We start from the raw sequence: 14,740 nt of genomic DNA on the forward strand, positions 1-14,740 counted from the left end.
AGAAAAGTAAACGCATAACAATGAATTCATTGAAACGGGAGATAATTTCAAACCATAGCAATACTGAGAGAGAGATTTTTTCACCATCTAGCATCGTTTGGACCAACTAGCTAACACGGACTCGCATCAAACTGTGACATTGAGAAATCTTTCGATAAAATTGTGCTTTAAAAAAAAACGTTGACAAGAATCTTCAGACACGCATGAAATTACGATTACTAGTAGTTATTCTCCGACACCATGCCGGAATTGGCATATCAGTACATTGTACCATCGAGACAATGAGGCAAACTGCCTCACCTGTGTGTTACCAAAACAAAATTTATAAAAATATGGCTGAGAGATAAAATTTATAACATGTATGTCATAGTTAGAGTTTAATGTATAAGTTCTCTCCCCTTTACCATTCATTATTCATTATTAGGTTATGATTTTGTAAGTTATTTTTGTTTTAATCAGAACCTTTCTTTATTTCGATATTGGAGAGCGGAGCATTACAATTGTTAGTAATATACAGTTTCATGTTTAAAATAAGTTCTATATCTAAATTTATTTTTTTTCCTTTTTGCTGCAATTAAAAATTCACCTGCACACCCATATTGCTTACTTAAAAAAATGTGTCAATAAAAATACGAAAAGGTCATTTAATGTTAGAGATTTGACGTTCAAACGAAAAACATTGAAATAAGAAGAAAAAAATTGTCATTTGACAGAGGTAATGCATTCTAAAGACTTTTTTAGTTTAATTGTGGCTGATTCATTTCGGTGGACAGTTTTGCAACAACAAACAAGCAAGATAAAACATAAAAAAATCTCATCATCTTGGGGTGAGCAAGTTCCCAAAACCCCTGTATATTTTAATCCCTCCTATAGTATACTAGTTCTAATTTACGTTCCTGAATTTCAGCTTTATAGCCATGCTAAATGCAATAGATTTAAAATTAGGATAACGATTGTTACCGATTAACTATACTATACATAGTAGTTTGAATATTGTGTATTCCTTTCCGAGTAAAAAAAGAATACTTAAACTGCATACAGACGAAGGGCTAAGAAACTTTTTGGCAACAACAGCAAATCCTTTTGACCAAGGTTTGCTATATCAACTTTCTGTTATAAAGTTATAAGCATCCTCTTGCAATTAAAATTATTTTCAAACACTTACATCATGGTCTTTTCAAAAGAAAAAAAAACTTAACACGGTTACTAGATGGTAATTATTTTCAATAACTTCGGAAATCAAACAGTTGGAGATTTATTGATGAAGTCTCAATTCCAGTCTTCGGATGTAAAAGCGCATAACAATTGCACGTATATAAATTGTTCATATGACATTGAAACATATTACAAACCTTTATCCTGCAATTGGGTGTCCTACTATACAGATACAGCCCTACAGATATCGCTATGCTGTATCTGTATACTATACAGATATCGCTTTAAAGCTCCGCCCACTGCCGGACTGAGTATTGTTTGAACCTGTGTGACCTCAGAATGTGTATTCCAGTTGCATTCCAATGACGATGACAATTGTCGATTTCAAAACTTGAATGTGTATGATTGTGTTACAAAATCAACCATGTCAATTTCAGCATGCATGTTTAGTGAATGTCAAGTCTGAAGCGTAGAACAACTCGTACACTTCTGTTTCAAATTTGACAATGTTTTGTTATTTGTTTTTACTGTTGAAATTAGTTGTTATGTTAAAATAGATAATTATTCACCTTGAGCGATGTATTATTGTTGACCATTCGAGATTCTTTTTTGCGAACCCGTCTTCAGCGTAATGTGTGATTTTGATATTACTACGCGGGCCTCAAGGGATTACAAATCGAAAATAAATGCTAAATATGTTAGTTTTTGTGTCTTTCAAAACACAAACAATATACAGAATTAATTGCAGGATAAAGACAATAACTGTTTAGTGTCTTTAAATATCAGCTGTATTTGTACTCGGCTCGAAACAGGTGTAGTAGCTCGCTAAAAGCTCGCATACACCTTGTTTCCTAGCCTCGTACAAATACAGCTGATATTTAAAGACACTAAACAGTTATTGTCTATTTATCCAAAGTAACCTGGATATTTCTGACATACCTATAGTTATCAGAAAAGTAATTTGAACCGTTGATATAATTATCCACAAGGTGTTTTCGTCGATGGGTAGTGCCAATTTCCGTGCGTTTGTTCCTCCAGCATAGTCAAAAACTGATTTTTTTCTGGATCTTCAAGCCTTAGTTTCATGATTTGTTGCATTGAACTTGCTTCAATAATTGCGAGTTTACTCAGATATATGTGTTGTGTCTTTTGTGTATTTGTTAGTTTTGTTTTACATGTGCTGTCATTCGATATGATTAAACATAGGCGGATCCAAGAGAGGGAGAGCTGTGTGACCCGGGCCCCCTTTCGTGGGAAAAAAATGGTTGATTATATGGGTCATTTTCAAAAAATGTCGAATTTTGAAATTGAAAAAATTATTAAAAGTTACTTATTCAAACAACCCTCTACATAAGCAAATCAAAACAAACAGTACTTTAAGAACAACATATTAAAAGATGCAATCTTAATGATGTCATACAAAAATATGTTGAAACATGTTTTGATCGGTGGTACATTATTTTGTCTATCCTGTTACCATTTTCAAAAGAAATTTTGGGTTATTAAGAAAAGGTTTAGATAAAATGTTAAGCTTGTTTTACGTAGACAATTAGATGGTTTTCAAGAGAATAAACTTCTATATATATTCATTCTGTAATATAATAGATTATTTGCCAATTTAACAGGTTGTACTGAAAAATGCCTCTAAAAATTGGTTTTCAAAGGTTGTAAAAATTACCACCAGTAATGCAAGTCTAAGATAGCAATTAATATTGTTCGGCATTTTTTCACCCTTTCAAATAAACCCAACATCAAGTAAATCCCTCATAAGTTAGTTTACTTTTCTCTATATTTCATTGGTAACAGGAACGTACGTTTCTGATATACTACTATATAAAAGTCTATCCTGTTACCTTTTTGTCTATCCTGTTACCGATATCAGTATGGCACCTGCGAATGCTTAATTGGGAAGATTAATACGTTATAACCTTAAGATGACTTCAAACAACAAAATATTTCATTCGTTTTGCACCTATATGTTAAGATAAAAAAATTAACGACGTTTTTGTCTACAATTGTCTATCCTGTTACTGTAACCATAGCAACCATAGTAACAGGATAGACATAACAGGATAGACAAATTTCTTCGTTTTTGATTGCTGTTGTGAAATAACTACTCCCTTTGGTGAAGTGATTATGTTTTTCTATTGTGAATTTGGTTTCCAACACGTTATTGCACTTTTTACAAGTATACTGTTGGTGTATTTAATCAAAATTGGTGGTAACAGCATAGACATGAAAAAAAGTACGCTATATTTTTTTCACTAAATGTCTTGAAATTTCTTTTCTCTACACTTTCGTTCAAGAAACGAGGCGTTTTAAATGTAAAGATTACTTTGCTCTTTTGAGATCAACACTGACTGATTCAATATTCATAGGGAGAATAATTTCACGGCTGATTTAAGTAGCGGTAACAGGAAAGACATGAACCTCCTGTACGCAGATTCAATTTAGTTTGTAGATAATATGATATAGAAGCTACGATTTTTCGTTAGAGTAATATTAAACGTTCTTAATAAGTCCCTTTTGCAGATATCAAGGCGATCAGAAAATTGCAAAAAAATCATTTGAAATGTGTTTTTCTGACACTGTACGCAGACAAATACCCCCAAAATGGGTCTTAAATGCAGTTTAATCTTATCAAAATAGATGTAAGGTGTGTTTATTATTAATGTTCTGAATCACAAATCCGACAAGCTTTCATTTAAACCATTACAACTGAAATTTCCATTAGAAATAAAAAAGTTAGCATGGGTGTACTGAAAATTCGACATTTTTTGAAAACGACCCATATAGGGAATCACTGTAGCATGACTGGAGGGGCGCTCCCCTTATGTCAGTCAGCGCCCCCTTTTATGAAAAGTTCTGGATCCGGCGCTGTTAAAGCCTTTTCAATCAAATGTTATAGTTATTTTTATGGTGAATAATTACACCGCTGTCACAGGTAAAAAAAAAAAGGGTATGGTGAGTGGAGGGATGTGAAGGGGTTGCGCCAGCAATCATGTTTAAAAACCTTTTTATTATCTTAATTTAATAAAGAATTGTATGTTAACAGATGTCCGTTTATATTTATCACAGTGAATTCAAACAGGAAAGACTTGAAATTGAACATTTTTTGTCCAACCACCGTACTTTTAAAATACGGTCACATTTTACAATTTATACTTGCAAAACACCATAATTAGCATAGGGATTAGCTTGAACATTGATATATTGTTTATTGAGCTAACGTGACATCAAATATGTTGACTTAAGGACCTATCCAGGCAATTGTGACTTGGTCGATTGCCCTTAATATTAGTACAATGTTGTAAATCTTGTAAAAGTTCATTTCAAGTGGACAATTTTAAGAGTATTGAAAAGGTCAAAAAAATTATGGGTGAATAATTACGGACATGTACATAATTTAATTACAGTACTGGATAATAAAATTATATGCGACAACATCCTTCAACAACGCGTTGTTCTGGTCATCGAGCGAAGATAATCAAATTTATTTAATGCAACAATTTGATTAATTCAACTAACTTTGTCATGTACAGGTCTCATATAGAAAATGGCGTTCTATCTAGCAAGGATCGTTAGTTAATCCACAAAAATGTGTCGAGATATTTACAATGTTTACCAATGTGGGATTCATTTTCAGGAAATAACTGCTTGATTGAATTTCATTTCTTTACACAATTCATCGTTTCCATATTAATTATGATGGAGTAACGTTGACTGTTTCGCTATTTGTTGACATTGGTCTTTAGATGACTTGGCTCTTCTTTACAGATTCTAATAACAGATCGGTAATCATTGAATATCATAATTGATTTGTGGATAATATTCTTGGAAGTACACCCCAGAGTGTTGTGACTGATATTCATTTTAGGTAGAGGAAATTAAGTACTTTCAGGTATCTTTGTAATTTATCGAAAGTAAATAAATCACCAACCTGCTTCTATTATACTTACGATAATGTACTAATATCAACCACTAATGCAACTAGTGGATGACAAACCTTGTCAATAGTGTAGTTGGAAAATAAAAAAATAAAAATGGGAAAAGAATTTTTTGAAAATACTAGTGTGTTTACTTTTCTGTCGGAATTTGATCAAGTATGGCCTGGTAAGTACTTTAAGAATTAATAAAGTTTAGCCATAAGAAAGAGACTTAACAACTATAATATCATACTGCTTATAGTCATGTTATAGGACAACAATCTCCTCGGTCATCCTCAAAGCTGCGGTAATACTGAAAGTAATGTCTTGCCTGCAGTGATGTCTTTTAAATTGTTTGTTTTTATTTTGTCACATACGAGAAAATAACATAAAAAAGAATTACCCATTGAGCCATTGTTTTTTTTTAATATTGAAATAGTATATTAATCCGGTAGATGCACTGCATAATTGCATTTTATATTCATGTACGTGTACCACAATTTAAAATGATTTAGTTTATTATAAATTACAATTACTTTTTTTTAAAGTCTAAAATTCTTATACACAACATGTATAAACTCAATACTAAAAGTTAACAATTTTTTTTTTATAATGGAACACTGCTTATATTTCTTTTCTGTTCGAGATGGCCATTTTAATAGTAATATAAATAATGTTTTGATCAATAGAAATTGACATAAATTTTAAGCTATCTAAAAGAAAGCAGGATATTGCTTACATGTGATAGGCTTTCAAATCAGAAAAATACTAAAACCTGACCCTGTAAACTAAACCTGACCCTGAAAACAACAAAAATGACCACACAAATTACGCTTATCAGTAATTAAGGTTTAATCGGGGATTTTAGCATATATCCACTTGAGAGTACGTGTTTGAAAATACTTTTACTTATCTTTCTATTAGCTTTCTTTATTGTCACATTTCACGATCTAATTGTATGCAGATAATGCCTATAGGAACACTTGTTGTCTATGATATCCGCGTCATATCGTTATGATTTTGCAATTTAGTTATAAAAACAATAGAACTGGATGCATTTACTATAATTATCATGGACAGAATATATGATACAAAGCCTTTGATCTACCGAGTATCTTATGTTTATTCTGGCATGTAATTTAAGTGATCATCAGATGTATTATATATTTTTGTAATGAACATATTGTGTGATTTTTTTTTTCTTCATAATTCGTAATGTTTGAACAGATTTGAAGTGTTCGTTGTGCGTAAAACCTTCTTTATCGGTGCAGATACATGCGCCTTTTCTTTGAATTTGTCTGTTTCGTTAATTTTTCCGGATAACTGCCCTTTTCCGTATTTGTTTGTTTGATATACCATTGAATTTACTCATGATCCGACTGCTACCCATAATACCTGCCCCTTTGCCTTTTTTCCCATTCAACTTCCCTTTTCCTTATTTGTTTGTTCGGTACCTTTGAATTATCCGACTGATACCCGCCCCTTTGCCTTTTTTCCCCCCATTCATCTTTCCTTGTTTGTTTGTCCGGATACGAGCTCCAGTTGTATGAATATGTCCAACCCCGTTAAAACCCAGGAAAATAAAAGAATGTACATGCGTACAGTTTTTTGTATGTTATTCAAAGTTTAAAGTCATGTAGCCAGTATAACCAAAATGTTTCTATTTCACAATTTTTGTATATCAAGAATACAACAAAAACCAGTTCCCTCATTGTAAACATTTCGGCACATCATTAGCTCAGCATTTAACAACATCAAACGAATATTTATTATCTTTGTATGAGTTATTTCTTTTATCTGCTACTGTTCTATTAATTTTGTAATGGCTAATATATTTTCTGTTTAATTTGTCTGTTAATTTTAACTGTGTTTTAAGATGATACAATTAACAACGAAACTACCTAATATACAAAATGTAACTTAAATGTGCATGTCCATCAAAGATATCAGTTTTATAATTTTATACAACATACGGAATGCATTTTTCTTCTATACCTCTAGCTGTCACTAACTAGTGATGCTTAAAACATCTTCTAACAGTTGGATATGAACTGCATGGAAGAGCATTGAAAACCAAATACATCACAAAGTTGGGTCAATAATGTCATCTTTGTAAGAGCGTTTCGAATAATTCAACGTTTTGATACACCGTAAATTTACAGAAAATGGTTCAAACACCAGAGTACCACACTAATGTAAAAAAAAATATCATCCAGTCGTACCATTGACCTTTTGGTTGTAAAAACTAACTAGGGAAATATTAAAAAGCTTATTCATTTGGTAGATATAGGAAGATGTGATGTGAGTGCCAATGAGACAACTCTCCATCAAAATAACAATTTTAAATTGTAAACCATTATAGGTCAATGTACGGCCTTCAACACGGAGCCATGGCTCACACCGAATGCGTATTTCATCTGCATAAGACTCGTGCATCAGTGGCTGTCGCATCAAACAGTTCGAGGGTCAAATTAATTACGATGTTGAAGAGCATACGTTTGAATGATATATGCCATAGCAGCATATTTGCATTATTTATAGATTATCGTTGATCATCTCAACGAGATTGATTTTCTCGCTTGAGCTGGTACAGCGAAAGTGAGAAAAGCAATCGAGTTGAGATGACCAATGATAATCTATTTATCGCTATTTTACCTATGACGACGTTGTCAATTTCATGTCAATTTCGTTAGCAACTCCACGTGGCCTCCTTAGTTTCTACCGATAATTTTTCCATCTCAAGCGAGAAGCTTGATATGAAAATTATCACAAAAAAAGATCAAAAGAAAAAGGCACAAAATAGCGATAAAGTTGATTATCATTTTTCTTTGAACCTTTTCCTAGAAATTTACCAAAGAACGGCACCCAACAAAAAATTTCAGAGTACATAACAATAGCAAAAAAAATATCAGTGCCTGAGGGGTATGTTTATATGCATGCCAAGAAATTACCTCCGCTGAATTTTTGCAAACATCCCATAGAGCAAATCACATAAATGGTATATGGTCGTGTTCTGAGCGACACGTATCACTATGCAGGCCATAAATAAGTTTGTTGAATGAAATCAAATCTTCAACTACTCACTGGGGTAAAGCTGATGACCGTATCTGCATTCACGGTCATCCCAAGATGTCGGATGAAAAATTAGGTCAGTTTCAGTATTGTCTGTTAAAGTGTTTCTATATCATTTTCTTTACAAATCATACATTGAAACGATGTAAATTTATAAAAGAATCACTCGAAAATCACTAATTACTTCCGAGAAATGTGCATGAAACGGGAAATTTGATTTGAAAAAATCGTTAAGATGACCGTAAATCATAATCAAAATATTTTCAAGATGACCGTAACATAAAACAAGGATGACCGTGATTGGTAAAAAGATGACCGTAACTTGTAATGGATGACCGTAATTTGTAAAGACTGACTGTAATTTATATAGGACGACCGTAACTTTTATAGGATGACCATCAATTCTAAGAAATATCCGTATTGTATTCAAAGCTTTTTTGTTGAGTTTGTCGATCTCAATACGGGCTCGGTTAGCGGATATAAATATGTTTCATAAATTTCTTTTTTTAAACTATAATATAATTGGCCATATTTAGGATTTATAACAATGATAGTAAATTGCATATTTCTCGTAAACAATGAAATATTTATTGATATCGACGTTAAAATTTTAACACAAATTGACAGCGATACGACGAAAATTTGAAGAAACATGAATGTGTCCCTAGTACACGGATACCTCATCTACACTATCATTTTCTATGTTTAGTGGACTATGAAAATGGGATAAAACTGTAATTTGGCATTAGAATTAAAAAGATCATACCATAGGGAAAAAGTGTACTAAGTTTCAATTTTATTTAACTTGAAGCTGGACAAACGGACAAACAAACAGACGAACAGACGAACGTACGCACAGACCAGAAAAACATAATGCCAATAAACGGAGCATTAAAAACATTAATAATACATACGAATGTTTGGTAATCGAGCCCATGTGTATGGTTCCAGAGGAAGCAGATTAAAATCTTAATTTGTCTTGATATATGCAGGCGGAAACACTTTTGAAATAGAACAAAAGAATCGAAGCTCTGTGTTTATCGAGAAAGCGATACATGTTAACTGTAATGTTTGATATAGTAACAAAATTTTAAAAAGTTAATAGAAACAAATAAAACGACAATTTTCTTATTTTAAAAACACCATTTGCATAAGTTTTCAATGTATCTATTACATAGTAATTCAAAACAATAAGATATCAAGTCGACGACATGGTTCTTATCGGGGCGTTTTATAGCTGACTATGCGGTATGGGCTTTGCTCATTCTTGAAGGCCTTACGGTTACCTATAGTTGTTAATGTTTGTGTCATTTTGGTCTTTTCTGGATAATTGTCTCATTGGCAATAATACCACATCTTCTTTTTTATACATAGTATCTATAAGTTGGATGTAGAAAATGCATAACCTCCGATTCTTTTATCACGGACGGAGAACATACCATTCTTTAGTTCAGAAATTTTCGTGTCTGCCCTTCCATTATGTGAATCAAGAAAAAATTCCCCAAAACAGGAAACGATTGTATCGAAAAGAGAAAAATCGAGTGCACCTTTTTAAATTAAGGCATGTTTGGGGTGTATATTTTGTCTTCAAAACGTACAAAGCAAGAGTATTTTATATAGCATCTCGCTTCAGATTCTATCATTATTATATATCAAAGCTACAGGTTGACTTTATAACGTAAAAAAATGACAGTACGAAAAGATGAAATATATGGTAAAGTGAGATACCTATCTAATGAATCACAAAAACAGAGTAGGTGTGTTCGAATAGCTATTTTTTCTAAAAGTACTTGACGACAGTCTTTTAATTTGGATGATGAAAAATGGATATCTTCGAAAAAATATGATTTTCTTGTGTGTGATAACTAGGGTTTATAATCTTCAACCACTGAAAATGTTTAGTCTGCCCTTCCACGAAATATTTAATTAGAATTTTTTTAAATGCTTAAGAATTTTCAAAAATACCATCTGACATCCGAACAGACAATATTTTTAAGTTTAATCAATGCAGACAAGATCATGAACTAATGCTCATTGGCTAGTAGATACATTTGTCTTTTAAAATATAACTGACATATAACGATCGATCGTAATGGTGCTATGTGGATAAATTTATCAGTTTTCAAGAGCAAAATTGGCAGAGCGTCATCCCTACAATGGCTTCCATTTCTACGATTGTGAGCATGAACTGGCGTAATGGGGAGATAATTTTGAAGAAGTATAATCCTGACTGTATGAATAACAATTCTGTATATATACAAATTGACAAAGTTCCGCCTTGTGATACGCTTTTCGTACAATACTATTTTAAGGATCTACTTTGCTGGAGCTCACCTTCACTAGTTTTTTCGAATGATATTTTTCATAATATTTCTGTTATTTTATTTGCACGACAAAATGAAAGACGATATAATATCAATGGGTGTACATGCAATTTTTTGGCATTTTTAAAAATGTGTATTTATTATATGTCATTAAAAGGAATCCCAGAAACAAAACAAAAATCTTTTGTCGAGCAGTTGAAGGCTGTGCACCGCATTTTTTTCATTATGCTTGTAAGGTGTCATTTTATCGCGCTTTTGTAGCATGTTTTCCCTTCTTGTTCATTTGCATGTCCAGAGGCGGATTTAGAGGGGGGCCCAGGGGGCCCGGGCCCCCCCTTTTTGGGAAAAAATTTGGTTGCTTATATAGGGAATCACTGAAGTGTGACTGGAGCGGGCCCCCTCTTAGGTCAGTCAGTGGGCCCCTACTTATGAAAATTTCTGGATCCGCCACTGATGTCTTTTGGCAAATTCATTTTAAAAATTAAACCCTCCACTGTAAAAAAGATACATATGGTAATCTTTGCATTTGAAGCACGTCTTATTTTTTTCTACCTATAGGATAAAACTCTCATATATGTGTATACCAACACGATTAATCATTTGATACAAAAAGATAGTTATATAAATACGGATATTTCTTAGAATTGAGGGTCATCCTTTAAAAGTTACGGTAATCATTTACAAATTACGGTCATCTTAAAAGCAGTTACGGTCACCCTTGTTATGAATCGCTGATTCTGTTACGGTCATCTCGATTGTGATTTACGGTCATCTTGGCGATTTTTTCAAATCGAATTTCCCGTTTCATGCACATTTCTCAGAAGTAATTAGTGATTTCCGAGTGATTCTTTTATAAATTTACATCGTTTCAATGTATGATTTGTAAAGAAAATGACATAGAAACACTTTAACAGACAATACAGAAACTGACCTAATTTTTCATCCGACATCTTGGGATGACCGTGAATGCAGTTACGGTCATCAGCTTTACCCCAGTGACTACTAATGGGTGCCTTAGGAGGTCCATCGTAATTTGTAGCGAGGATAACCACTTGGTCGGTATCTCTGTTGTATTGTTGTATAAATTCCAAAGTGTAAACGTGCTGGTAATATTCGCCTAGGACGGGTTTAGCTGTTATAGTCCTGCCTTTTTGTTTACAGAATTCTTTCGAATGCTTTTAGTCTCGAGTGTGTACCTGGTGTTACTCTAGAAATGTGTTTTACATTTATACAATACGATTTGTACTTGATTTAAACCATATGTCTCCAAAAGGCAGTTTACTCAAACTTTAGATACAGTTATTTGAAAATAAAAAGATGTGGTAAAATAATTGCCAAGTAAGTTTATAACCATTAAATAAAAAGCAACATTAAAAGTTACATACTTTTTTTACTTCTTTTTTCCCAGGGCAAATAGTAATAGAAGTGATTATACTTGTTATAATAATGATAGCAGCATTTACAGGAAATATTATGGTGAGTATAGATATTTGCAGAGTAAATATAACAGCAACATTTAGTTTTCCTGAGTTTGATATGATTTAAAGGCTTAATTTTTACTGCAGACTTTGAAACAGTTGCAAATATAATTAATGAATGGCTATTATTTATTTTGAATTTATTGAACCATAAAATTAATTTTTGACTCTTCACATTGAATAATCCGCGAAGCGGATTATGTAAAATGTGAAGAGTCAAAAATTAATTTTATGGTTCAATAAATTCAAAATAAATTATTGCCATTCATTATAAATAAATTTCTATCAAAAATAAAGCTCAAAGAACACTTTATATTATTTATATTAACAATAACAACGTACACACATGTCGGCGTATGAATACACAACGTCAGAGTGGGCGTGTCGCCATAAAAATTGACAACATTGAAAATAAAACTAATAATTTTAACCAATCAGAAGACAGTAAATACACCAAATTTATTTATTAACTTATGGATGTCGCATCATTTTGATTCTCCGTGTTATTGTCCTTCCTTTGCTGTTTTATTTGCCATAGCACTCTTCATACTATAGTAGCAATGAATATTGAGTGCAACAGATTTTCAGTCACTTTGGGTAACTAGTAGGATATTATTACTATACTTTTTTTGACCCGCATTGTTTCGAATGAAGGTACGTCTAACAGTAACATGCGTATTAAAAGAAACCATTAATTTACATTTAGCAACAAAGTCACTAAACATACAATTTTTAATATACATGTTATCGATTCCTTATTGCTTTAAATAAATTTTCATGTTATCGAGTCCTTATTGCTTTAAATAAATCTTCATGTTATCGAGTCCTTATTGCTTTGAATTTCAGGTAATTGTTGCAGTATACAGGCGTAAAAAAATGAGGAACGTCACAAACTTTTTCATTTCAAACTTGGCTATAGCTGACCTTCTTTTTGCATCTTGGATACCATTCATCGCCACGACAAGAATTACAAGTGACTGGATTTTCGGGGACGAGATTTGTAAGCTGGTAACCTTCATGCAGTTCTTGTCTGGGATTAGCTCTATCTTAACTATGATGTTGATCAGTATCGAGCGGTACACATGCATAATGTATTCTCCTAATCGAAAGATGACCGTCAAGATATCTCTGTTTTGTATTGTCCTTGTGTGGATATTGTCTGCATGTTTTCCAATACCAGTTGCATTTGCTCAGTCAAAAATGTCAACAACTATAAAAGGCACCAGTAAAACTTTTTGTGGAATAGAATGGCCACGTGGTTTCCACATCGATGCATATTTGGCCTCTATGGGAGTTCTGTTTTTCCTTATTCCTTTGCTTGTTATAACAATGAATTATTATAAAATTTATAGATTAGTTAAAAGGTCATCAACTGCCGCTTGTCAACATAGAAGTGAATCGTCATCTAGAAAACAAATACGATTAGTGAAAATGTTTGCGGCCATTGTATGCGTGTTCGTAATAATGTGGTTACCGTTCTTTGTATTAAGTTTTCTTGCAGTTAATTACAACCAAATAACATCGAGTCAGTTTACGGTCACAATTATTATAGCATTATTGAACACATGTCAAAATCCAATTATATATGGATATTTTAATTTAAAATTTAGAAAGGAATTTAAAGATATGTGTAAATGTTGCACTGAAGATGTATGTACTAATGGCAGAAGGCTGACATATACTGTTCAAACTGGTATTACTATGTCAAACCAAGGAACAAGCCAAACATAATTGGCATATGATATATTGTTAAAACTGGTATTAGTAGAACTATGCCAAACCAAAGAACTAGCCATAGCATGTTGTTACAGTCGGTATAGATAATATCTATGTCAAACCAGGGAACAAGCCAAACATAAGTGACATATTTTGTTATATCTGGTATTGATATGACTATGTCAAAGCAAGGAACACGTATACATAAGTTACGTAAACTGTTCAAACTGGTATTAACAGAACTATACTAAAACAAAGGAACAAGTCTCATCATGTTGTTAAAGCTGGTATTGATATACATGTGTAGTTCTATGTCAAACCAAGGAACAAGCCAATGACATGTATATATGTAAAACTGATATTGATATAGTTCTATGTCAAACCAAGGAACGAGCCAAACAAATGGCACATACAGTTCAAACTAGAATTGATATGACTATGTTAAACCATGGCAATATATGACCGCCAATATAACACTTCCATGGTTAAATCAAGGAACAAGTCTAATATGACACGTACTGTTATTGAGTAGTATTGATTTCACTATGTCAAACTATAAGGAACAAGCCATAACAAAAATGTAGTATTTTTATCAAAAGTGATATTGATAGAACTATGTCTAACCTATAGGAATAAGATAAACTTTTTAAAATATTCATGATGATTTAAGCATCCGAAGAGTAAAATAAATTATTTGATTGTCAGACTTTACACATTCATTCTACCATTTAGAAGAATACCACCAATTAAACAGTTATATAAACAATCAAAAATGTGAGTTTTTATGTATATGTGAACGCAATGTGGAAGACGTAAACTATCTTTTGAAATATCATAGAAAAAGTATTTATTTCCAACTAATTAGTATTTTTTTTTATTTTGTTGTATAGTATGTGGTCTACATTGACCTTCGGCTGTTATAAACAACTAATATTTTCTGTTGTAAGGTATGTATGAAGTACCATACACCTTGATAACTTAGGCTGTCATAAACACCTAATATTTTCGGTTGTAAGGTATGTATGAAGTACCGTACACCTTGATAACTTAGGCTGTCATAAACAACTAA

At 32.4% G+C, this 14,740-nt stretch overlaps 1 protein-coding gene across 2 annotated transcripts in view; it reads left to right on the forward strand.

Moving 5' to 3' along the window:
- The window catches only part of LOC139520280 (neuropeptide Y receptor type 2-like), a 15,318-nt gene extending 786 nt beyond the window's left edge, over window positions 1-14,532 (forward strand). Inside the window, exons 1-3 of one of the 2 annotated variants that reach the window (XM_071312792.1) lie at window positions 4,318-5,268; window positions 11,886-11,953; window positions 12,802-14,532. In XM_071312792.1, coding sequence (XP_071168893.1) covers window positions 5,199-5,268; window positions 11,886-11,953; window positions 12,802-13,686 — 1,023 coding nt within the window. In that variant the 5' untranslated portion in view covers window positions 4,318-5,198 and the 3' untranslated portion in view covers window positions 13,687-14,532. Of the gene's footprint in view, window positions 1-4,317; window positions 5,269-11,885; window positions 11,954-12,801 lie in introns of those variants that run through there. The other variant, XM_071312793.1, reaches the window with a different exon arrangement.
- Window positions 14,533-14,740: the final 208 nt, after the last annotated feature.

This window comes from Mytilus edulis, chromosome 4 (assembly GCF_963676685.1).
Source record: "Mytilus edulis chromosome 4, xbMytEdul2.2, whole genome shotgun sequence".
Taxonomy (NCBI): domain Eukaryota; kingdom Metazoa; phylum Mollusca; class Bivalvia; order Mytilida; family Mytilidae; genus Mytilus; species Mytilus edulis.